At 39.9% G+C, this 23,899-nt stretch overlaps 5 protein-coding genes across 6 annotated transcripts; 2 read left to right on the forward strand and 3 right to left on the reverse strand.

The window, feature by feature from the left end:
• Positions 1 to 4: 4 nt before the first annotated feature.
• LOC129759387 (intermembrane lipid transfer protein Vps13-like) lies at positions 5 to 12,549 on the reverse strand (the record flags this gene model as incomplete). Its single annotated transcript, XM_055756825.1, has 15 exons — positions 12,436 to 12,549; positions 11,319 to 11,589; positions 9,231 to 10,469; positions 8,885 to 9,167; positions 8,573 to 8,824; positions 7,742 to 8,514; positions 7,314 to 7,678; positions 7,136 to 7,255; positions 6,863 to 7,067; positions 6,097 to 6,212; positions 5,926 to 6,036; positions 5,182 to 5,862; positions 4,997 to 5,120; positions 4,580 to 4,624; positions 5 to 85 (listed from the first exon to the last, which is right to left on the reverse strand). Coding segments are annotated over exons 2-15 (4,495 nt in total), but the record flags the coding sequence as incomplete, so codon positions are not given.
• Positions 12,550 to 14,400: 1,851 nt separating this feature from the next.
• LOC129759386 (LDLR chaperone boca) lies at positions 14,401 to 15,327 on the forward strand. The gene is made up of 2 exons (XM_055756824.1): positions 14,401 to 14,669; positions 14,738 to 15,327. Exons 1-2 carry the CDS (start codon positions 14,514 to 14,516, stop codon positions 15,146 to 15,148), a joined length of 567 nt encoding a protein of 188 aa, XP_055612799.1. The 5' UTR covers positions 14,401 to 14,513; the 3' UTR covers positions 15,149 to 15,327.
• Positions 15,328 to 15,477: 150 nt separating this feature from the next.
• Positions 15,478 to 17,291, forward strand: LOC129759385 (ribulose-phosphate 3-epimerase). Its single transcript, XM_055756823.1, has 2 exons — positions 15,478 to 15,899; positions 15,953 to 17,291. The coding sequence occupies exons 1-2, from the start codon at positions 15,711 to 15,713 to the stop codon at positions 16,439 to 16,441; spliced, it is 678 nt and encodes a 225-aa protein (XP_055612798.1). The 5' UTR covers positions 15,478 to 15,710; the 3' UTR covers positions 16,442 to 17,291.
• LOC129759384 (zinc finger protein 236-like) lies at positions 16,775 to 18,993 on the reverse strand. The gene is made up of 4 exons (XM_055756822.1): positions 18,127 to 18,993; positions 17,410 to 18,069; positions 17,186 to 17,331; positions 16,775 to 17,077 (listed from the first exon to the last, which is right to left on the reverse strand). The coding sequence occupies exons 1-4, from the start codon at positions 18,991 to 18,993 to the stop codon at positions 16,834 to 16,836; spliced, it is 1,917 nt and encodes a 638-aa protein (XP_055612797.1). The 3' UTR covers positions 16,775 to 16,833.
• A 60-nt stretch (positions 18,994 to 19,053) lies between these two features.
• On the reverse strand, positions 19,054 to 21,837 carry LOC129759383 (zinc finger protein 82 homolog). 2 transcript variants are annotated; one of them, XR_008740167.1, is made up of 5 exons: positions 21,191 to 21,837; positions 20,033 to 21,115; positions 19,802 to 19,950; positions 19,359 to 19,717; positions 19,054 to 19,166 (listed from the first exon to the last, which is right to left on the reverse strand). XR_008740167.1 is itself a non-coding variant. In XM_055756821.1 (4 exons), exons 1-4 carry the CDS (start codon positions 21,761 to 21,763, stop codon positions 19,474 to 19,476), a joined length of 2,049 nt encoding a protein of 682 aa, XP_055612796.1. In that variant the 5' UTR covers positions 21,764 to 21,837; the 3' UTR covers positions 19,343 to 19,473. The 2 variants fall into 2 exon arrangements, 1 of the variants encoding a protein (XP_055612796.1); XM_055756821.1 differs by lacking the exon at positions 19,054 to 19,166 and having other exon boundaries at positions 19,343 to 19,717.
• Positions 21,838 to 23,899: the final 2,062 nt, after the last annotated feature.

Raw genomic sequence — 23,899 nt, forward strand, 5'->3', positions numbered from 1 at the left:
TGCTTGGCCGCTTTCAACTGGACCACATCGATTCCAAAAGGCTTCGCAGTGGCCTTCTTAGCAACTGCGGACCAGTTCGTTTTACCTGAGGTGAAATAGCGTAGGTCATTTGCGCGAAACGTTTGGCGATATAAATTGTAAAAAGTGCGCAGAAATTCGGACTAAACAGGGCAAATTAGCATATATTTTCAATTATTTCCTTGATTGCAGAACATTTTTATGAACAGTTAACAGAGAAATGTAAATATCGATGATCTATTCAAACATTGAGGCAAGGAAAGCGTTTTATGAAGGTTCTTATTTCTGAACGTCCCTATTTCCTACAATTCAGCGATGAATTGGTGTCGGCTAATACAGTCGGCACGTTTTCAAGTTTCTTAGCTTCTAAATCATTTCCAGGGAGATAATTTAACTAATTATTCCGTGGTATATGAATAAGAAAATAGCAATTGCTCGATTCGATAGCTTTTACTTAGCTCGAACTTTAGAATGGCAAAATTTGAAAGCATTTGCTCAACTAGATATGACAAAGCAGAGTACAACGTATGCTTTCAACCAGCTCCAGATTAAAAATATGCATGCCATTCGAAGTATTTGACTCACAAAACTGCTCGAAAATAGCAAAAACAATTACTAGAGCTTTATTCATATCATCCATTGTGTACTCGGTTTCAGTCTTTACTAAGAATTTTGAAGTACGACCTCCACTAGTAAATTGGATTTTCTTCCTCTTCAGGTAATAGCGGCACGTTATTTAAACAAACATACGGAAAAATTGTGCGAGAGTGGCTACAGAGAGATGGTAATCAAAATATTAAACCCATTACGTTTTGATTACTCTCTGGAGCCACTCTCGCTCAATTTATTTTTAACTCGATCGGACCAGGAGAACATCAAACAAACGGAGCTTCTAAGTTGCGCGCCTTGCAACAAGTTTTTAGACATATTCCCCCCTCTGTTTTTAATGCACTGAGATTCAAACTGTTCCATTTCCTGGTTATTTTTAAGAGCTTCTTCGTTCTGACTATTCAAAATCGTCCTGATTTTTTTTACCTACCAGTTTTAACGAGTTTGGCGGTTTCAACTAGAACAACAAAACATGAGGACATTTTTGTGAAAAAGTGAAATTCAAATTCAGCCAAGAAATAGTTAAATTTTTTTTAGTAGAATCAGTGACCCTCAAACTTTTTGTAAAGGTAGTTTTGACCCTCAGAAGCTGGGAAGAGAATTAGATAAATTTCGGGGATTCGCTGGTTTTTATTTATTGCCTTAGATTTTGATTCACTTTTCGAGTATTACCGTCCCAAAATCTGATTCCTTAATCTGGTTGGGGCAGGTGGTCGATATTGTGTTGCCTTTTTGTCTGAGAGAAAGCTGTTTGTTCGGATAGCTACAGAGAAATCGCTGAAAATATCGTCTCTAGGCTATAGATAAAGAGTTTGACGATGATGTATTTTAAAAGGATTAAGCTAATCTTAGCCATAACGAAAACACATTGGGCTTTTATAAAAGGTGTAACTCGTTTTGTAAGCCAAGATTAAACTTAACCAATTGTAGTCCTAGTAGATGGGTACAGTGGGTCATAGAGAATTTTTGTTTCATTGCTGAGGGGAGTTTGCTGAGTGTTTTCCGGTTAAGACAGATGTGTATAGGCATAACTTAGTAGAAATCTGACATCCATTTGTAGGGGCTGATCTAGCTATCCTGTTCAAAGCATTCTAAGAAATGTATCGAAAATAAGTTATAAACACTTTTTTTTTAATTGTATTGATTTTATTGATAATTCAAACAACGAAACAGTTCGAAAATGTTTTAAAAAGCTTATTCTCACAGTTCATAAAGAAATACAAGTAAAAAACTAATTATTGGTAATATTCTCGGACTTTCGATTTCATTAGGTTTTGTACAGCTGATTGATCACACTTCTTGGCCGCAGCATTCCAATTTTTCTTGAAAACCGCCATGGTCCTGTTGGCCTTACCATCCTTCTTGAAAACTCTCTTGACGATAGCCCAATATCAATCTATTAGGAGAAGCTGGGGGCAGTTTGGTGGGTTAATATCTTTCTCAAAGAAATCTACATCGATATCCTCAAACAATCTAAGAGTGGATTTAGCGGAGTGGGCTGACGCCAAATCCGGCAAGAACAATGGTGGAGTCGTATGTTTCTTATATAGTGGCCGCAACCTTTTCTGCAAACACTCATTTTGGTAGATATCGGCATTTATTGTTTCTTTTGTAAAGAAACTCGCCGACTTCAATCCGCAGGAACAGATTGCCTGCCACACAAGCACTTTCTGGCCAAATTTTTCCACCTCAATCGACTTCTCGTGGTCACTCACATCCTCCCCAATAGCTGCAGGGTAGAATTGTGGTCGGAAGAGTACTGGAATCCTCTTTTACATAAGTTTCATCGTCCATGAGAATGCACGCAACTGGCTTCTGCAAAATCCGATGATACAGCTTTCGGGCTCTGGTTTTGGCTCGTGATTTTTGTTCAGCCATTTGTTTGGACACTTTCTGCTTCTTGTATGTCTTCAGGTTGTTCCTCTTCTTGAGCCGCTGTACCATTCCGATCGATGTCCCAGCTTTTTTCGCCAAATCCCGTGAGGACATCGATAGATTCCGGTTTATGAGGTTGATTACCTTACGGTCTAGATTTGGGTCAGATGGTCCTGGTTTTCTGCCTCTTCCTGGCAAATCATCGAACGTATAGTGTTCCCCGAACTTGTGGATGATGGATTTTACGCTCGCCGGATGAATGCCGAAACGTTTCGCCACTTCATTCATCGAGATGCCCTTCTTTCGCATCCAAGTGTCCAACACACGAATTTTAACTCCTTTTTTAATTAGTGAGGAGAATTAATTAGTTGGAGAAACGAATGATTCCAACGTAAACAAAGCGCTGGTTCACTCTTGACAGATCAAGATGCTACATACAGGTGAGCACAGTTGTGCGCGTTCACGCGTTAGTAAGTAGAAGGCCCAAATATGTTAATAGTTAATTTTCGATACACTCCTTAGATCCTGTTTTCTAGTAGTGTAGTCTGTAGTTCTAGTAGAAGATATGATGATGATATCGTCAGCAGGTAGGAATCAGTTCTTTTGTCTTGCTCCGGACTCTCTTAAAGTGCGAACCAAGCTAGGACAATCAAGAGCAAATGGTAGGACAAACATCTCTGCAATTGTTCTGCTTTAGCACGAATTGTGCTGTTGGAAAGTGACTTTCGGGAATGTTCGGCAACTTGCCAACTTAGAAGAAAAAAACTGAATCAAAAAGCCTAGAACTAAGAACTTACTTCGAATGTAGCTTTGTCAGTTCAATAGATGTTTTATCGGCCTTTTTTTTATTTTACACATCATAGGTATATGGGTATATTTTAAAATGTTAGTAATCAATAGGCATTTAATTTACCTTTAGTTTAGCTCTTAAAATCACTTTATGGCATGTAATGCATGTAATGTGCACACACTAAAATTCTCAAAAACCTACAAAATTCTTACAAGTATTTCAAAAAGTATGTAGGAGGATTCAGAAAAATGGTTGAACGTTGACATCACTTTTAGCTAGTAGGAGGTAAGGAGCCCTTTTGGGTGAAATGAGTTTCAGCACAAACTGTACACCAGATTCGGCTAAACAACACAAATTGTGCTGTCGTCTCATGCATTTCGAGACATCATCATTGTCTCCGGTGTTCGTATGGTATTCGCATTCCTATTTAAGGATTTTGTATGGCATTCGCCTTGTTTGTCCCCCATGGGTCTGATTTATAGATGAGATGCCATTCAGATACCGGGCGAGTGAGGTAATTGTCGACGCTCTCGTAACAAACGAAAGGGTTCAATTCAGCAAAGTTTTTATGATTTTGAATGCGACCTGTGAAAGCTTCTTGTAATTTTTGAAAAAGGGGCAGTTAGACTCGCTGTTAAGAATGTGAAAAGCGCGAGTGGCTCCAGAGAGTTACCAAAAAACGAAGATTTTTTTTCCGTCTTTTTCATGCTGTATGAATACAAAACCAGGTAGAGAGCCGGCAAATCTAATCAGTCATTAGCGAACTAAGTTTTATAGAAAGTGTTTTTTTTCATTCTCAGTTTAGAGATCCAGATAACTGAAAGTGGTCCAATTTGAATGATAATTTGAATCATTTAATCCACCTTGTTTTTACGGGTTATTATACTACTTTCTTTTGTGATATATTCAGCATTCAAACAATACAACTTTTTCAAAGAGAATTGTTCAAATTTTTGCTTTCATGTGGGAATTTTTTTTTTTTTTGTAAAATGAACTTTTTGATTAAAAAATTTTAATCCCCTCGATAATTTTTAGTTAGAATTTGTATAAGTTAATGAACCTTATCAAGTACTTATATTACGGCGTTTCGGCTTTTGATACCAACCTTTTTCAAGATAAATCTTAAAAAATACTATATGTACACTGTAAAAACTTCATAAAACGCCCTTCCAATGACTTATTTCCGAATTTCAATTACAAAGGTGCGAATATTTAGGGATGCAAACGTTAGGCTGCCATTATTTGATATTTTGTCAAATAATCGCAACCACAATCGCAATAGCTTACCATCGAGAGCGAGATTACCAGCGGCAGATGTAACGGGAGTAACGACTGAGTTTACAATTGTTGGTTAAGGTACACAGGCACACGCACGCACGCAATAAATGCACACCATGTTGTTGGGATTTTTTTTTTGGATTTCAATAACGGCAATTGTTCGTGTAAATGTTGGTGCAATGATAAAAGCAGGTGCATCGAGTAAAGGTGAATGTTGTTGTTTGTTCACACGATGAATGATGAGTAAAAGCATAAAAAATAAGCAAAAAGAAACATGAAAACATAACAAATATGTAGTAAAAAAAAAGAAGAAGAAACTGACCTAAAAAGTTTCTCAACTCCATTTTTGTTTGGAAGTTAATTTAGCATTCAAAATGGAGTATTCAAAACAAACTAAGCAAAAATAAAATTTGAGGATTTACTTACTCAGTGGGCTAGTGGGTGATTTTTCGACCTTAATTACTGGTTTCTTGAACTCGTCTTGTCCTTCGGTCATGTTTTTGGATAGAATTTGCATTATGATACTGTAATCTGTTGCAATAAAATTAAGCTGAAAAACAAGTTTTATTTTTAAATTTTTGAAATTAGTTAATATGCAATAAGCCCAATACCTCAACTGCCTTCAACCTTCCTGATATATCCAAATCAGGCCTTTCTCTGTACCAACCGGATGAGAGGTTTCGTTTTATAACGAGAGTAAAACTGGTCGGACTCAACACAGATGATTGATCAGAAACGATACCGTAAACCAGCTCGTCGGATCCGTAACGGGATGAAACTTGCGATGAAACCTGCGACGTTTGACTCAGCGAGGACATGCACACGTTCACCTTGGAAAGTTTCATGTCCTTCAGTTCAATCTTCATTTCGTCAATGACTGCCATACCATGCTGGCTTTCCGTGGCAATATCCCGGAAATTGTTGGTAATACTGAGATGACCAAAATCCATTGCAACCGCTTTGAGACTTTTCGAATCCACCGGAATCACTATGATAGGTGCTTTAATTTTAACATCCAGCTTCATACGAGTAGCTTTGGTATAAGCATCGACCACATTTTGCTTGGCAGCTTCGGCCGCGGCCACACTTGCATCTTTAATGCGCTGCTGCGCCGCTTGGAAGTTGTCCAAGAATGCTAACACCGACGTTACAAACCAATTGAGGAAAACTATTCGCGCGCAGCCCATTTCCACCGCGATACGCATGTCATCCGAGTTGTAGTCAGAAGTAGCTTCCAAGTTGAACAGGATAACTTCCACTTTAAGCGCATTATGCCCGATGATCGATAGAATCTTAAAAGGGAAAGAAATGTTTGTCGTACGGAAACGCTACATTTTCTAATCGCAAAATAATACCTTGGTATGAATTGATGCTGGATTCATATCCGTAAGAATGATATCCTGGAGATGGATGCTAATTTCCGTGTATGAAGTTTTCATAATCGCACTACAGGTGAGGTTTTGAACCTGAAAATGAAAGGAAATTGGTCAAATGATTTTTGGATCCTCGATGACTTCAGTCTTTACCTCCAGCACAGCGATTGATCGTTTATCGTTCTGCAGTTCCACCGCCACATCTTCCATTTTGGCCACAACTTTGATCTTAATGCTGTCTACAATTGATTTTCGTTTTCGATTAGGGCCTGTTTTATTCATATTATTTTCATTTCACGTTCAGTTTTACGCATGCATGCATCAAGTGTATGTTTTGTAGGTAGGTACGTATTGGTAGAGTTGTTGGTTTAAGGATGTTTTGTTCGATGTTGTTGCAAGCCGGAAATCATATCAACACAACAAAAACAACGGCATTCGCGTACACACACAGACAAAATGGGGGAAAATAAACCAAATGTTGAAGGAGGCCAATTCCGTCGTTCATCGAAATCCGGGATTTGGACAAAATCAGTTTTCAGGATCGATGATGGATGATTTTTTTAATGACAATCGTTAGTAAAATGCGGATTCGGATGATCGAAAAGTAAAAAAAAAATTAGAAAAAAAACTATACTATTTCACTATTTCTAATTGTACTGAACATCAGAAAAATTTAAAATACCTTCTACAAAACAAATAAATATTTTCTTGATTAATTCTAACAATTTTTACTTGAAAATTGAATATTTATTTAAGTTTGATTTTTTTTTTAAATAAAATATTCAGGAAAGTTTGTATTTAAAGTGTTTGAAACGAGACATTTATTAACAAATTTTCTAAAAGCTCCACACTATTTCAAAAATCGAAGGTTCTAACTACTCAAAAATAAATATTAAACAAAACATATCATAAAGCTTACCCTTTGAAGCCACGGTGTTCGTCGTTGCGTCTTCGTCTTCCAAAATGGTTGGCAGTTTCTCCTTCGCTGCACTGAACAGCGCAGCAGCAGCACTTTCTTCGGTATGCGTCGAGGCAACGCGATCCTGCATCGGGTATTGGTTCAGTAGTTTTTCCTTCTTCACCTCCAGCACGGCTTCCATGCGAGTTTGGAAATCGTTGGCGAGCTGTCGTTGGAGAAGAATGATAAATCAGATCAGATTTCTAGAGTTGTTTCTACGACGGAATCGGTTACCCTGATAAGCTCGTTCAACGCTTCTTCATGCAACAATAAAACCCACGTGGAAAAGTTGATTCCAACTTCCTGCTCTACGGATTCGTATTTCGTTACAAACTCTGGGCTGTTTTTCTTACACTGTAAACAAAATCAGGTTAGCTTTCAAGAAGGTTATTTAAATAAAAAAGTATCTTACATTAGTATATTGAACGGTGAATAAATAGTCATCGTTATCGCCATATTTAGGAGTTTGAATAACGTGGAGGATTTTCTCTTGCTCATTTCGAACGCGGAACTGATCCATCGTAATGGCCCCCAGTTTTAGATTAACCTTCAGATCGTACGTTCGTTGGACCATATCCATCTCAAGCTGTTTTACTTTGAAAGACATAATTTTACGCGAATCGGCACTCGAGAATGGAACATTGAATACAACACTCTTGCGGGGTTGTAGCAGTTGTTGTTCCAACGTCAGCTGATCGAACTCCTCCGTTGGAGTTGCGAACTCATCAGAAGAACTATTTCCTGTTGCACTTATTTTGAATATTGTCAACGATAGTTCTGAAAAAAAAACCAAACTAAATAAGATAAACAGTTACTTAAGTTTATTCTTCAAAGACTTACCATTAAGCACAAATCGAACTTCAAGGTCAGTGAACTGAACAACTTCGCCATCGACCATGTCAGAGGTATTCAAATTCTCCACAGGTCGTTGGATTTTGGTCAATTTTTGCTGCTGTTCATCGAGGTACTTTAGCAACGATAAACTCGATCCGAACACATTTGTATCTTTGCTGATCGGTGCCGGCTGCACATCTTCGTCTGAGTCCGGTAATGGAAGGCTTGAAACGATCGATAGCGCTTCCAATACTCTTTGTTCAGTTACGCATAGGGTGACCGAAGGAAGTTCCCCAAATACCTTGCATTTAGCTAACCGCGGATCGTCGTCAATCACGCACAGATGAGCGGATATTCGAAACGAAGTCGGTTCGAGCAGATGCATTTCGGTGACTGCTCTCTGTTTGAGTGGACTTTGCCAGTCTTCGTCGAGCGTTGCCACGATCGCTTGAACGTCACTAATTTCTAGGATGAATTTATCGTAGCTTTGTCGAATGATTTCCTTCAGAATTTCTTCCTGATGTACACCTTGTTCGTGCATCGTGTGGACATCTCTAAGGTGTAGGGGCCGGGGTTCTGTTTGAACTGACAGCTTACCCAGGCTCACTACCATAACGGATTCACGACTGCAATACAGACCGCCATGGGGTACAATAATGTAACTTGGGCTGATGTCAACATTCAGTTCCAAACGAGGATGTTTTGTTATGGCGTACTGTAATCCGGTCGCCGATCGTTCCTTAATGTTAACCAACTTTTCGGCCGCCGCGTCCGTAAGTCTAAAAAAATAACAATGCATTTACTTTTAGCTAAGCAAACAACTAAAACCCAACTTACTGCGAAATCGTTGCCGATCTGGGCATTTTGAAGACCTTTGTCAGCTGGATTATTGTTTCGGCATCGTAAATAATTTGCAGGGGTTGCGATGTTACGACCACACGTTGGTCACACTGTTTGTCCTCTGGGTTTGTTTCGAAGGAAACGTCCAGTAGAGTGCTAGATTCTTCGAGTTGCGATTTCACCATGATCGGCAACACTTCACCTTGTCGTAAACCGGAGATTGTCAGTTCCTGCATTTTGAGCGATGCCCTGAAAACATAAAAGTTTTTTGATTTCTCGCCTGTTTCAAGTGTAAAGAAATAAACATACTTCAATGCCCCTGCAGAAGGTCGCTGCTGGACACCACATTTGACATTTTTCAGTTCCAGAAGCATGACTCGTTCTAGAAGTCCACTTGAACGGCTGAAGTGCTCTGATAATTCGGAAGCTACTTCCGATTTGATAGAAACTTCTAGCGATTGAAGCTCAAACTGTAACACCTGCGCCACATAGTACTCGGGTAGTTCCAGAGGTGAATCGTTCTCCTGATAGCCAATAGCTTTGAACAATTTAGCCTTCTCTTCAGTGGTCATTGCAGCTTCGAATTGTTTCTCTGCAATTAAGAAAAAAAAATAAAAAATTTTTAATCAATAGTTTTAACAAAAATACAACATACTTATATCAGTAGTATTATTCGCGTCCTCCTTTTTGGCTCCTCCTCCCCACCAGGAGCTGAACCAGCCGGCTTTCTGTTGCTCTTCTTGCTGTCGTTTACCTTCCTTTTGAACTTCAAGCTCGACTTTCTGGCGCAGGACGATCAGATTGTGCAGATCTAAAATCTTTTCTAGCTCTTCACACCGAGCTATGATGTCCGGCGTAAGTTTCTTAGCCGTTAGCTGCGCTTTGTAAGCTTCTTCGTATTTCCTCAGATTCATTCGATGCTGTAACATGTTGTCCCAGGCCCAGTTTCGCCGGCGTCGTTTAACTTCCGTTTCCAGTATGCACGTGTATGAAAAGTGCCACCATTCTTTGTAATGATTCTTGTAGGTGATCCCAAATGGTCGGTACTTTTTATAGGGAGCGGCACGCATCATTCTACCGAAAGCTTCTACTAGCTGCATGGTATTTTGGAACTGAACCTTGGTTACACCAATCGCTAGAGTTTCCATACCCAAGTTCAACTTTATCTTTGGTGAAGTGAATGGTCGTTCCTGCGATTCTGGATTTGGTACCATTTCCAAGCGTGCTCCAGAACTGATGGGACCAAAAATGTAATGGTAGCCTTCCGGTCGATGTTCTTTGGAAGCAATCGTTTCCTGGAACAGCATCTTGTACATTGATGGGTCCTGGTCCTGGAACAGCTGAGTGTTGCAGTTCATGTACACCGATAACATTTCTAACTGGGCCAGTTTGTATATTTTGGTCACCGATTCGGATACAAGAGTTTTCACCCAGTTCTTATCGGTAGTGTGCACACTCAGATTGCTCAATGTTACCCCGAAAGCGAAAGGATTACCTGTTGTAGCCGTATCCTCGTAACGGATGTGTATATCGGATATCTTGATCTGAACATTGTTCACAATCTGGGTGGTCAGTTTTTCCGTGAAAGTTTTATCTGCCACCGGTTTATCTTTTTCTTCTTCGCTCTTTTTGGCCGCCTCAATTCTAGCCAGCTCGGCCTTTTTCGTTTCGAACGCATTTCTTTCATCCTTCTCGGCGTTGTACCGGATGTCCGTATTTGGAACCGCAAGGATGTACAGTTTATCGATGATAGCCTCAACTGGAGCACTGTACAGATTCTTCCATGGTATTTTGAGCACCAACTTACCTAGGTGTCCATAGAGGGTGGACACCGGAAGGTCAAGTTCTTTGAGTGCACTCTGTTTAAGTATCAGATTGTTAAGCACAACATCACCTGAAAACAAGACATTCAATGAGTTATCGCAAATACACGTAAAGTAATGAAAAAGAGTAATGAAGTAAGTCTTAAAATATCAATCTCTTGTGATCGATAATTATAAACTCAAGACAATTTATTTGACTAGGATCCTGCCTCAGTTGCAAGAACACCCCTCGGGTATCAGTACATCAATGAACATAATAAGATTTATGATTATAATAAATTTCAGTTTGAAATGACCCATAAATATTTGAACTAGCACATCATTGAGCAACAAACAACATTCTTGCGTCTCTAACGGGTTTCTTTTAAGTACCTGAGACACACCCGACTCAGAGTCACACGTTGCAAATCTCAGTTACGCCATGCAAAAACAACAGCCAATTGATTGAAGAAGTGACCATTAGAAATGATTACACTTATCTACAGCGCTCTACCTGTATGGCACATATTGGATGAAAATCCAAAGAATAAACAGTGAGCTCAGTTCATTAAATGCAACGCCAATGCCCATACCTTTCGATAAGCCGCATGTTACGATTATAGGTATTCCGCAATGTAAATATATTTTGAGCCATTATCAAACGGGTAGGGAGCGGTAATTTGATACTGCAGATTGAGCACATTAGTTCAAGATGCATGGTAAACTGTAATTGTTATTTTCCCACATATTCTTACACATGTTTTGTACGAACCAGATTTCAAATCAACTTGCCCCTTTCTGCCCCATCGATATTTTTGCCAGCTATTTGGTTTTTTTTTTCTTATTTGAGCAATTCTTTCTTCGTCTCTCGCACGTTCACGAGGAAATTGAAATAAACTCACATTAAAAAAAAAACTTGAAAAAGATATAAACAAACTTACCTCCCCATATACCAATTTTTAGCTGCTTCTTGTCCAAATTTTCAACATATTCACCAACGAAACGGTTAAGGACATCGGCGACGATGCTCTCGAACACCATCGTGGATCACGGCCTGTCCAAGTGGCCTTGGTCTACTTGTTGACCTCGTCTCCAACACCTATGTCTTCCGCAGAACTTCACACCCGATTTTTGGATCGTGCTCCCAACAGAGAGACAGCGAAAATCAGCAGCAAATATGAATCACCAGCGACTTAGTGTTTATGTATATATCTGTAAGTAATCAAATTCACTGCGTTATTTGTCTACGGCAAGCACAGATGGAATTTTTTATTTGCTTTACAGCGACGGCATCGATTCGTTGTTGTGCGGTGATGGCTTGATTGGGGTAGCTTCTTGTTCAGCTACGCCCAAGTCACTATCAGCATACGCGACACTAATCAACAATAAGTCATCGCATTTCACTGGCCATCCGTCCGTAAAAAAATGTAAATATAATTACGTTGCCGCACTAGGCACAAGATTCACATTAACTGGGATGGGTTTGGAAACTACGAGACGCATGTGGGAAAAAGAGGATTTGGAATTTTTACTACCATGACTTGTTTACTTTGAAAAACGTAGATAGATACTAGTGGATAGTTGCGAGCTGTGAGGAAAATCGCGTATGGGCGAGAAAACTGTTAGGTGATGAATTTTCGTAAAGGGAAGGTTTAAACGATAATTCAGTTGAACAAAGTATTTCCTATGCTACAATAAACGTGACGTAATCTATGGATGCTTCCTGAGTTATATTTTTCGAAAATTCCGGGAATAAACAAGAACACTATTGATGTTTGCGTAGTATGATAAGAACAGAATATTATTCTTGTTCTTACTCGATCAAAAGAAACCTCACCAAGGCACAGTAACCTTTTTTTCACGTTCGAAGAATATGGATGACATCATGGCCTGCACTAGGCAGCCAAATTTCTTTTGCGAAAAACGTGTCTTCTCCAGTATCGAATCAACCACTAATCACTTCCAACACATACTTCTTAACTTTGGGCAGTTAATCCATATCAAAACCCCCAGAAAGCGTTCGATTCGGCTGGCTAATCTGTTTTTCCCGATCTTTACCTTAACCATGAAAAATTTTTACTATCGCTAGCAGAAAAATTGATGACACGGTGCGCTGAAGTAGAAACACAACAATCACAATGCACTTCTCCCACTCGACTGACAGAAATCGCGAATCAGCGGAGAAAAAGTGCAGAACAAGAGACCTGTCAAACGGATACCGTTTGTTTCGATGTCTCTCGTTTACTACGAATTGTTTGTAACATTTTCATTCGTAAACAACAAGTACCGTTCGCGCGTATGGATGGCGTAAAGTAGACCGGTATAAAAGCAAACAAAGGCGGCCGCTCGTTTCTTGGGTTTCTTGGTGACACACGCATACAATCACATGTGTTAGAGAATCCGCAAAACTCTCTTAACGTTTCAACCAATCACGGCGCAGCAATTCGATTCCAACGAGAGAGCGCGAGCACGTGGCACGATGAGAACATGTTCAGTGATTTTACACTACGAACTGAGTATAACATAACCCAGAGCTCGTTTATCCACCAAGAATCAGGGCGTATTCAGCAGCAGAAAATTATTACTTTATTTTCTTTCGCCTGTTGTCCGCTGCATTAGGCCACCCTGATAAAAAGACTTCCAATGTCTACAATCTGAAGCCAACATAGCATAGGATACCAGTCAAGATTGGCGCCAACAGTCCTAATTTCTGTGGCAAGACTTCTTCGACAAGAGCAGTACATGCTTCGTCTTCGATTTCCGTCTGACGTCAAGCGCCTATCTGCAGATCTCGTTCACATCCTTTCGCAGCTTATGAACCAATCCATCTCTACTCCAAAACTTGCAGTTCTCACGTCGTCATAGTCATCAAACATGGAACGCACATCTGGTGAACATATCAGCACACTTCATGAATTCGTTTGCACACTTGGTGAATTTCTTTCACACTTGATGAATTCTGCCGCACATCTGCTGAATTTTCCTGCACATCTGGTGAATTTCCGCCCGTTCCAGCGCATACTTCAGTGTATACCAGGCCTATGAAGTATTCATCGAATCCCATGTAAATGGAAATCAAAAAGATGGAATCGCACATCTGGTAAATTTTCTGCACACTTGATGAACTTTGCCGCACACTTGGTGAATTTTGTGCACGCTTGATGAATTCTGCCGCACACTTGGTGAATTTTGTGCACACTTGATGAATTCTACCGCACATCTGATGAATTTTGCTGCACATCTGGTGAATTCCAGCGCACAATTCAGTGTGTTTTTCTCGCGTTTCAAATGAATACTTCAAACCAGTGGTGTATACTAATGTACTTTCCTCGCGTTCCAAATGAACATTTCATACTGATGGTCGCTTCAGGTGCGGAACGTCACTTCGGATGAACTTTGGGAATAATCCTCTGTCACTTCACTTACACCGACTATCGGAATAAGGTGACTAGAGTCCCGTAATGGTAAGATTACTCCACAATCGTCACCTCACATGCGGCGCAGAATCAGGGCTTATTCTGCTTCGTTCGTAGAGAACTTTGGTGTGGTATTCTGATCCGGGTTTCAATTACCACCATCAGGCATTTCGTGTACACCACTTTTTTCAACTTGCTGCCCGGCTTCCATGAAACTGGTATGATTTTCTAGGTTGATATTCATCGACGTTATCTTCCCGACATTGACTTTGAAATTATCAGCCTTGGAGCTCTTGGCGAGGTCATTGAGTTTGCTTTGCAATCCTCGCATGGCAGATCTGAGGCTCGTAATTCAAGTTGTTCAACGTATGTCCTTTTCTCTTCTGAATTTTCCAACCGGTACGGACAGAAATTTGTAATCGAAGAAAACTGTTTGGGTGATCGACTCCCTAAGTTTGTGTAAGAGAAACCTACAGTGTACAAACGGACCCGTTACCCGTGACAAACCGTTACCTTAAAATTCATTGAACAGAAAAAATCACTCTCATCGCTCTCGCATGGAACGGAGGAGCCAAAACAAAAGCTCAAAATGTCATAGTAACGGTGATTAGTGATGACGACATCTTGATTTGGATTGGCTCTTCGGTGTAGTGTTAAAAATCATTGCTAAGTTCAGATTATTTGTAAATTGTTACTAAAATAATCTAGTAATTTAGAGAAATGAATAAACTACTGATTATTATCGTAATAGTTGTCGGTGCTTGTTTCTTAGCTGAGGCTAAGAAATTCAAGGGCGATGATAAACCGGCTTGGGCTAAGAAAGATATCCGAGACTACAGTGATGCTGATATGGAACGATTGTTGGACCAATGGGAGGTAAACACGCCATGTTTTTCCAAATTTATTAAAAACCTATTTGAAAAACCACTTGATGCAACTTTCAGGAAGATGAGGATCCTTTGGAACCGGATGAGCTACCTGAACATTTGAGACCGGCGGAACCACTCGATATGTCTCAGCTGGATATGAGCAACCCGGAGAGCATTCTGAAGGCCTCCAAAAAGGGCAAAACTCTGATGAGCTTCGTAACCGTGAACGGTAGTCCCTCGAGGACGGAAACCGAAGAAATCACCAAACTGTGGCAGACCAGCTTGTGGAACAACCACATCCAGGCTGAGCGGTACCTCATTGATGATAATCGTGCTATTTTCATGTTCAAAGAAGGCTCCCAGGCATGGGAGGCGAAGGATTTCCTGGTTGAACAGGAACGATGCCTTCAGGTCACCATCGAGAACAAGGACTACAAGGGCAAGCATAATGCGGATGGCGATGATTCGAATAAGGATGAACTCTGAAAAGATCTAAAATAAAGATTGAACGCAAATTTGCATAAATGGATGCAAATTAGACTGAGTTGAAATTGTGAACACGTCTCTTTTTATAATTTTTTTTCAAGCGAGTGAATATTTCATTTGTTTAGCTTAATTTAAATCTATGTTCATCGAAAAGAAATAAATATGTGTATCTAAAATAACACTCAACTTGTAGGATTTGGTTTGGGTGAAATGTCCCCATTCAAACATAATTAAGTATGTTTCTTTAAAGGAAACATCCATGAGCTTCCTTTTAGACGTTTTTTTTTTTTACGTTGAACTTCAGAGCAATGCATTTCTTTTGTTATATTTGTTGTTGCGTTACATCCCTCCCTAATTTTCAAGGTAGTCTACTTCACTGGTCGTCTGTAAAGAGTGTAATTCAGGTTTGATTATATGACCTTCTTCCATTTCTCTCGTTCGTAAAAGTCGAATACACTTTCCAGTTGCTGATAAAAATCAACCAACATCGAACCTCGTTGCGTGCTTTTTGAATTGTTTTGAATTGTTATACTTAATAAAATCCGCAAATTTATTCCTGACCATGTCTTCCTTGAGTGCAAAAATTGGTCCTTCAATCCTCAATGCGGATCTCTCTCAGCTTCATGAGGAATCTCAACGGCTGTTGGACAACGGTGCCGACTATTTGCATTTGGACGTAATGGATGGCACCTTTGTGCCGAATCTCACCTTCGGGCATCCGGTGGTCAAATGTTTGCGAAACAAAATCAAGGTTGGACAACTTGAATTAAGTAAGAAGTTAAACTAACCAGAAACTTTTTTTAGGATGCATTTTTTGAAACTCACATGATGGTGCAGGCCCCACAACACTGGATAGAACCGATGGCAGACGCCGGAGTCAACCAGTATACGTTTCACATCGAACCGGTTATGGGCAGCGTCCCGGATATCTGCCGAAAAATCCAGGAAGCCGGCATGAAGGTTGGGCTGGCTTTGAAACCAGGAACTCCAGTCGAAACGGTTAAGGAATTCATCAGCATGGCCGATATGGTTCTCGTCATGACGGTCGAGCCGGGTTTCGGAGGGCAGAAGTTTATGACTGACATGATGCCCAAGGTGCAGTGGCTTCGTGAGAATTATCCCAACTTGAACATCGAAGTAGACGGCGGTGTTGGTCCAGGCACTATCGATACCTGTGCGAAGGCAGGCGCAAATATGATCGTTGCTGGAACGGCCATTATCAAGGCAGATGATCAAGCGACTGTCATTCGACAGTTGAAACATTCCGTTGAAACTGCCATTAAACGAGCTTAATTCGAACTGGATATTTCGAAAAAGAATTATAGGTACTAGGTGCAAATATAAAGCTGTGACATTTTCAGAAAATTCCAATCGAAGATTTGGTAAAATTAAAATAAAGTCTTTTAACAAAAAAAAGCATTGCAATTGACACTCCACTTGAATGATGGTCCAAATCGGTGCTATCTAATTCCAATTTTGAAGGAATCCTCCTCACTGGAGTGACAAGGATTCAGCCATCGGAATAGAAAAAACTTTAAAATAAAAAAAAACGATTAAGAACCTAGCAATGCATCAAAAACAAATAAGACTTTCCAGGAATTTCGGTAACATATTGAAAGAGAATCATTTAGCTTTGAAAAAAATACTTAATTGAATCATAAAAAAATAGAAGATGAGTCCCGCATTCACAACTCAACAATTTTATCGGGGTGATGCTTCACCAAATGCGTCTCGAATGCTGCATCTTTGAGAAACAGTTCGCCACAGTAAGCACACTTGATTTGATAGACGGTAGCCTCGCCACTCTTCTTGTGTCGTTGGAAATGGACGTAATGGTTGGCATCGTTACTGGTCGTATTGTCACAGAATGGACAGCCGAATGGCCGAAGGTCCGTATGCATGCATCGGACATGGTGAAGCAAACGCTTTCTGAAATTGGGAAATTGTGTGGAATAATGGGTATACAAGTTAACTCAATCTCTTCATTTAAAAAAAAATGTAGTTTTTTTTTCATATTTCAACTGTGAAAATACTTACTTGATGTTCGTAACGAATTCACACTGCTTACAGTGGAATTTGCACTGTCTAAGGTGCTTGAACTTATAATGAGTATCAAGATTTAATTTTGTCGAGTATTCGTTACCACATTCAGAACACTTATATTTGTCTGCTGTATGCTGCGCCTAGAATGAACAAATAAAACGAAACGAGACTTATTGTAGCTTTTGAACATAATTATGAACATATTTATGAAATTTTACCTCATGACCCTTCCAAGTTTTCCAAATGTAGAATACTCTATCGCAATATTGGCAGTTGTATTTCCGCTCTTTCGTGTGAATATTTTCATGACGTCTGAGGTATCTAACGCTACCGAAAACGCGATCGCAAAATCTACAAGGAAACTGTTTTCCAGAATGAATCTGCATATGTCCAGCCAAATCTCCTCCTCGAATTACGACTCCACAAACATCACATTGACGGGCAGGTTTATTCATACTTGCCGTGAACTCACGTGTCTGCTTGCGAATTTGCTCTTCGGTCAAATTCAATTCAATATTTAGCGGTTCTTCTAAATATTCTGGATCTCCGGTTTCTGATACTACTGAATCTTCTTCTTGTTCTTCGGGTTGTTCTTGTGAATAAATGTCATTGTTTTCAAATGCTTCAGCTATGTTGAAATTTTCGAGATCGATTTCACTGAGCATGATTTCATCTTTCACAACAAGCGGTTCATGTCCATCTTCGTCAAAGCCATGGAAGGGATCACTAATTGTTTCTTCGATATGAGCAGCTCCATCCGAGGCCTCTACGCTTAGTTCTATTAAACTCTTTCGACATTTTGCTACGAATTCGTATAAATCCTCTATGAAAGACGAGCAGTTTTCACAAATTTGCAGTTTAATATCATCGCAAGATATCTGAAAAAAATAAATAATGAAAACATACCAATAATACATAACGACACAAGTTTTTACTTGGATATTTAAACAATCCTGAATTATGTCCCAATAAGTAGTTCCATTAGCACTTTGTGCTAGTAAATTTATCATCTCGCCTTCGTTTGAGGTTTTACAGATGCTACAATTTCTTGTAGGTTCCTGAGCACGAATAATCGACGAATCATTGTCACAAAACTCTATTCCAAACTGTGACTGATCATTGTTCGATTCCATTTTAGCCTCGGACATGGACTCATCTTTTGCACAATCTGAATCATTGCCAGCAACATGTGATCCCCATAATTTCTCAGCCTCCGGTATTGTTAGACGACCATGACGAAATGCTTGCCGAGTTTTTTTGTAGAGAAACGTTAAAGAGCAAACAGTTCGCTCAGGAAAACCATCTTGAACCATTTTTTCTCGCACCTTCTCTAGTAAAAGTAATCCTTTTTTGCCCATTGAACGTACGTTATATCGAAGACAATTCTCTAGAAAGGTTCGCCTTTCCTCAGGTCTTACGTTGATTCCGCGTCTACCTTTTCGGGAATTTTTAATGGATTCCAGTTTTCCAGTTATCTTAGCTGGTTTACGTTTCAACAATTCTGTTTCATTTGTTTCAATCGAATGCATATCGGAATCTGCTAGTCCCTTAAAGTGACCCCAAAGACTGTGCGCTTCTGGTGTATTAAGTTTACCTTTCATGAAATCTTTCTGTGAATATAGATACTTGTGTCGTAAGTTCACCAGTTTTCGTGCAGGAAAGTTTCCATATCGGGCCATCCGCCTTTGAACTGTACAGAATAGGTAAGCCCACGGCTTCCCAGATCGTCGAACGTCTTCCATGTTGACCTCCAGACAACATTTCAGAAGGGCTTGAAGCTCGGAGGCATCGAAAAAAAACATATCGATATCCTTCTGCGGTAGAAAGGCAGTTTGGTTTCCAGACAATTTTTCACAACACCGTTCAAGAAAAACAATACAAAATAACACAGTTACACGCTTACACTGTATCACCCATGAGTGCAATATTTGTATGCAAAATACCTATATGTTACGAGCTCCGAAACCTTGTTATGCTTAATTTGAATGAATTAAACAAATTCAAATTTCATTTAAAATTAGAATGAATTGTCATATTAAATTTTAACGAACCGAAGCTGATGATTATGTACTACTACTAAAAGAAGGCTTAATTATTTCGCCGTTGGAAAAAAACAATCTATTGATTGTTAGTTCCCTATAATTAAATATTTGAATTTTTTGTTTACACCATATTTTTCGCGATTTCCAACATCAATTTCAGAACTCAGGTATGACTTCGGATGCATATTGAGAATAACAAGTGTTCACATTTTTCCCTTATTATTGCTAACCGTCACCCACTCACAACTCAACAGATTTATCCGGGTGACGTTTTACCAAATGTATCTCGAATGCTGCGTCTTTGACAAAAAGTTCGCTACAATAAGCACACTTGATTTGATAGACGCTAGCCTCGCCATTCCTTTTGTGTCGTTGAAAATGGCTGTGATTGTTGGACTCGTTGTTTGTTTTATTTTCACAGAATGGACAGCCAAACGGTCGAAGGTCAGTGTGCTTGCAACGGACATGAAGGAACAAACGCTTCCTGAAATTGAGAAAGAAAATGTTAAATAATGTTAAAAATTTTAAGCTTTTTGTGAGCTCTTGAAGAGTTCTGGTATTTACTTACTTGACGTGTGTAACGAAGTCACACTGCTTACAGCGGTATTTACACAATCCAAGATGTTTAGACCTATAATGATCTGTAAGTCGGGCTTTCCTTGCGTACTCGTTACCACATTCAGAACATTTATGTTTGCCCTTTTGAATATGCAGAATCTAAAATGAACGAATCAAATCCAAAAAGACTCACGGATTAACTCTTGTTTATCATAATTTCTAAATATTTGAGAGATATTACCTCATGATCCTTCCAAGTGGTCCAGCTGTGGAATACTCGTTCGCAATATTTACAACTGTATTGTCGTTTTTTAGTGTGAATATTTTCATGTCGTCTCAGGTATCTTATGTTGGCGAAAACACGGTCACAAAATGTGCAGGTAAATTCTTCTGCAGAATGGATCTGCATATGCGCTACGAAATCACCTCCTCGAATTACGACCCCACAAACATCACACTGTCGGGGAAGTTTTGCGACATCCGCCCTGAACAGACGTGTCTGCTCGCGGATCTGCTTTTTTGTGAATTCAATATTCAACGGCCCATCTGTCCATTCATAGTTATTCGTTTCGGATTCTTTTGAATCCTCTTCTAGAATTTCTGTATCATTGCTTATGTTTTCACATTCTAGAACTTTGTCAGAAAACTCCTTTTCAGTGTTTTGTTTTGGTTGATTGATAGTTTCGGATGCTGCATCGTTTTTCTTATCTTCTTCACAATCCGATTCGTCATCAGTAATATGTGTTCCCCATAATTCTTTAGCTTCTGGCTCTGCTAACTTACCAGCGTTGAAAGCTTTGTGTGCATTTTTATACCATATTTGAAGAGATTTAACTGATCGCACCGGAAACCCTCCTTCAATCATTCTTTCCCGCACCTTTCCCAGTAATTGTAACCATCGACCTTTACCGGAAACCCGTATCTTTTCAACTTTCAAATCAATGCAATTCTTCAGCAAGAGTTGTCTTTCTTCAGATTTTATATTTATTCCACGCTTACGCTTTCCATTATTTTTTACGGTTACCAGTTGTTCAGACGAGACTTCAACCGAAGCTTTAGCAAGATTTTCGAGATCGATATCATTAAGTATCATTTCGTCTTTCACCAGAAAGGATTCTTGTTCGCCTTCGTCAAATCCAAGGAAAGTATCGTTCATTATTTCGTCAATATGAGCGCAATCGTTTTTATTCGCGTAACTATCTAAGACCTCTACACTTATTTCCATTAAATTTTTTCGACATTTTTCCACGAAATCGAAAAGCTCTTCTATGAAGGATGAACATTTTTCACAAATGGCTAGTTTTACATCACCGTCGCAGAATATCTATATAATAGAAATGTATTAATTAACTTTAAAATAATAAACTCGTTTCTATGAATTGTACAATTATTTACTTACCTTGATATTCAAACAATCCTGGATAATGTCCCAATAAGTATTTCCATTGGCACTCTGTGTTAATAAAGGCTTCATCCCTCTTGTATTTGAAGTCTTACAGATGCTACAATTTTTTTCGGATTCCTGAATTGGAGGATCTTCGTTAAGCAACTCTGTTCCAAACGGTTCCTGGTTTTGGATTGCTTCAGTTTTAGTCCCGGATATGACGTTATCTTCTACACAATGCTCACGTTTTACATTAAATCCGTGGACACTTGTTTCCGGTATTTCAATGAATTCCAATTCTCCAGTTATTTGTGCTGGTTCTACATCATGACCCCAAAGACTGTGAGCTTCCGGTGAGTTTAGTTTTCCTTTTTTAAAACTTTTATGTGCTGCTAAATACTTATTGCGGTAGCTTGCTGGTGTTCGCGGTGGAAAGATCACATTTTGGGCCATCCGTTTTTGAACCATGCAGAATAGGAAAGCCCAAGGCTTCCCAGACTGACGAACGGTTTCCACATTGGCATCTAGGCAGCATTTGAGAAGAGCTTGCAGCTCGGAGGAATCAAAATGAACCAACCGCCCTACCATATCACTGTTTCAAGAAAAAATTTCATTGAACTTTTTGTAGCACCGCGGGTTTTGAAATCAATCGGTTTTCCACGCTCATTCTGTGTTACCCAGAGCACGAATTATAATTAGTCAGAAACGAGTTTTGAAGCTTATTTTAAATATAAAGTATAAAATTTTTAAGGGGAGAGATCACCGTGTATTTATTTTTTTGGAAATTTTGAGCGTAGACCATAGGAAGAAAGTTGGACCCGAATGACAATTGTTAAAGAGTCTTTTACAAATCTTATTAATAATAATAATAACAGGAAGAAAGTTACTAAGGTGTTGAAAGGAACGAGGAGCATTTTGAATAGAAGCTTGACCACATACATACTGAATTTTTTGTCCACCACCAATCAATTGTATCGAAGAAGAAGTACCGAACAGAGCCGACACTTCGTTCTGCGATGCAGTTGATTACACTGAGTAACAAAAAAAGATTTTTTGAAAATAGTCCAGGGTTTTCCAACTGAATTAGACTAATATTGACGCCCTAAGTCCGAAAATGACCATGGTTTTGTTCAATCAGGTCAGGATATTAGAATACATAAATTTTTAAAAGTCGATTTTTCGCCAAAAAACAAATTTCTGCAATTCCTCAGCTGAGAAACCCCTGACGATTTCTCGGTTTTTCTTAAGAAATAAAAGTCAACATATGCAAATTCTATCAGTTTTTATTTAATCTAAGAAATTTGATAAGCATATTAGCATAATATTAGTATAAGAATGAGCGTAACGAGACACAAACGTTTAGAGTTTACGGCATAAATCGCCGTTTCTTCGATTCCCGTTTGTGAGCAGCTGCTGGGTTGTCTCTCTTCAGCGACCAGCAGTAGTCCGCCATCATGAATGCGTCCCACCTCCCCTGGTACCTCTCCTCCATTAGGCGCATGTCTTGATGGAACCTTTCTCCCTGCTCGTCGCTCATCGCCCCTAGGTTTTCAGGAAACTTCTCCATATATGAGAACAAGAAGTGCATCTACTCATCAAACACCCCAGTTTTTGGAAGGCCTCTATCATGCAGTTGACGAGTGTGGCGTGGTTTGCTGCCTTCGTGTTCCCCAGGAAGTTGATCACCACCTGCACAAACGATTTCCACGCAGCGCGCTCTAGTGTGTTCATGGAGTTTTCAAACTCTGCGTCCTTCATCAGCTGCCGTATCTGTGGGCCATCGAAAATGCCTGCCTTCAGCTTCTCAATGGTCAGTCGAGGAAAGGCTTTGCACAGGTAGTTTAAGCATTTCCCATCCTTGTCCAGGGCGCGTGTGAACTTTTTCATTAACCCTAGCTTCATGTGTAGTGGTGGGATCAATATCTTCTCCCGGTCAACAAGAGGTTCGTTTATGATGTTTCTCGCCCCAGGTACTAACTGCTCTCGTGCCGGTCACTCTTTCTTAACATAGTGGTGGGCCCTGTCTCGACTGACCCACATACATATAAAGCATGGGTACTTCGTGAACCCGAACTGTTGACCAAGTAGAAAGTTCACCATCTTGAAGTCGACACAGATGCACGTCGAGCACGTACTTCACTGCTTCATATTTCTCTACAAGAGTTGTGGAGTGCGCAAGAGAGATTGAGGCGAACTGGTTCCCGTTGTGGAGGAGCACACACTTCAAAGAGCGCTTACAGCTGTCAATAAACAGTCGTCATTCTCTCGGATCGTAGTGAGGAGCCCCGAGTTTAACAATAAGAAGACCGGCGACATCTCGGCAGTACACTAGGTCTTCCTCCTGGCAGAAGTTGCCCATGTAGTCCTTATGCCTTCTACGAAAGTAAGTGATACGCGCGTCCTCGCCAAGTAGATTTTTCTCTTTGAGTCTGGAGGCCAACAGCACGGAGGAAGTCTTTGACAAGCTGAGATCCCGAACAAAATCATTAAGCTCACATTGTGAAAAGGGCCGCGGACCATCTCGTGCTTCATACTCTTCTGCATATCCTCCCTCTTCTGTACTGGTAGTGGTGGCCTCGTCGTCGCTGTGAGGAAGCTCTGTGAACGATGGTACAGGAATTTCTTCGCAGTGAGCAACTGGACGGCGAGCAGATGGAAGGTCGGGGTACTGGAGGCTGTGCCGATTCTTCCGGTTGATACCAGTAGTATTGATTGCGCAGAAGT

This window comes from Uranotaenia lowii, unplaced genomic scaffold (genome assembly GCF_029784155.1).
Source record: "Uranotaenia lowii strain MFRU-FL unplaced genomic scaffold, ASM2978415v1 HiC_scaffold_146, whole genome shotgun sequence".
NCBI lineage: Eukaryota > Metazoa > Arthropoda > Insecta > Diptera > Culicidae > Uranotaenia > Uranotaenia lowii.

What these genes read in the sequence shown, in the direction of transcription:
- LOC129759385 (XM_055756823.1), top strand. Translation starts at nt 15,711, where the DNA reads ATGTCTTCCTTGAGTGCAAAAATTGGTCCTTCAATCCTCAATGCGGAT. An exon ending in GTTTGCGAAACAAAATCAAG is followed by an intron (nt 15,900 to 15,952) that starts GTTGGACAACTT and finishes AACTTTTTTTAG; the next exon opens with GATGCATTTTTTGAAACTCA.
- LOC129759383 (XM_055756821.1), bottom strand. Translation starts at nt 21,763, where the DNA reads ATGGTAGGGCGGTTGGTTCATTTTGATTCCTCCGAGCTGCAAGCTCTT. An exon ending in AGGATTGTTTGAATATCAAG is followed by an intron (nt 21,116 to 21,190) that starts GTAAGTAAATAA and finishes TCTATTATATAG; the next exon opens with ATATTCTGCGACGGTGATGT. An exon ending in GACTTCGTTACACACGTCAA is followed by an intron (nt 19,718 to 19,801) that starts GTAAGTAAATAC and finishes TCTCAATTTCAG; the next exon opens with GAAGCGTTTGTTCCTTCATG.
- LOC129759386 (XM_055756824.1), top strand. Translation starts at nt 14,514, where the DNA reads ATGAATAAACTACTGATTATTATCGTAATAGTTGTCGGTGCTTGTTTC. An exon ending in GATTGTTGGACCAATGGGAG is followed by an intron (nt 14,670 to 14,737) that starts GTAAACACGCCA and finishes TGCAACTTTCAG; the next exon opens with GAAGATGAGGATCCTTTGGA.
- LOC129759384 (XM_055756822.1), bottom strand. Translation starts at nt 18,993, where the DNA reads ATGTTTTTTTTCGATGCCTCCGAGCTTCAAGCCCTTCTGAAATGTTGT. An exon ending in AAACTTGGAAGGGTCATGAG is followed by an intron (nt 17,332 to 17,409) that starts GTAAAATTTCAT and finishes TGTTCATTCTAG; the next exon opens with GCGCAGCATACAGCAGACAA. An exon ending in GAATTCGTTACGAACATCAA is followed by an intron (nt 17,078 to 17,185) that starts GTAAGTATTTTC and finishes TCCCAATTTCAG; the next exon opens with AAAGCGTTTGCTTCACCATG.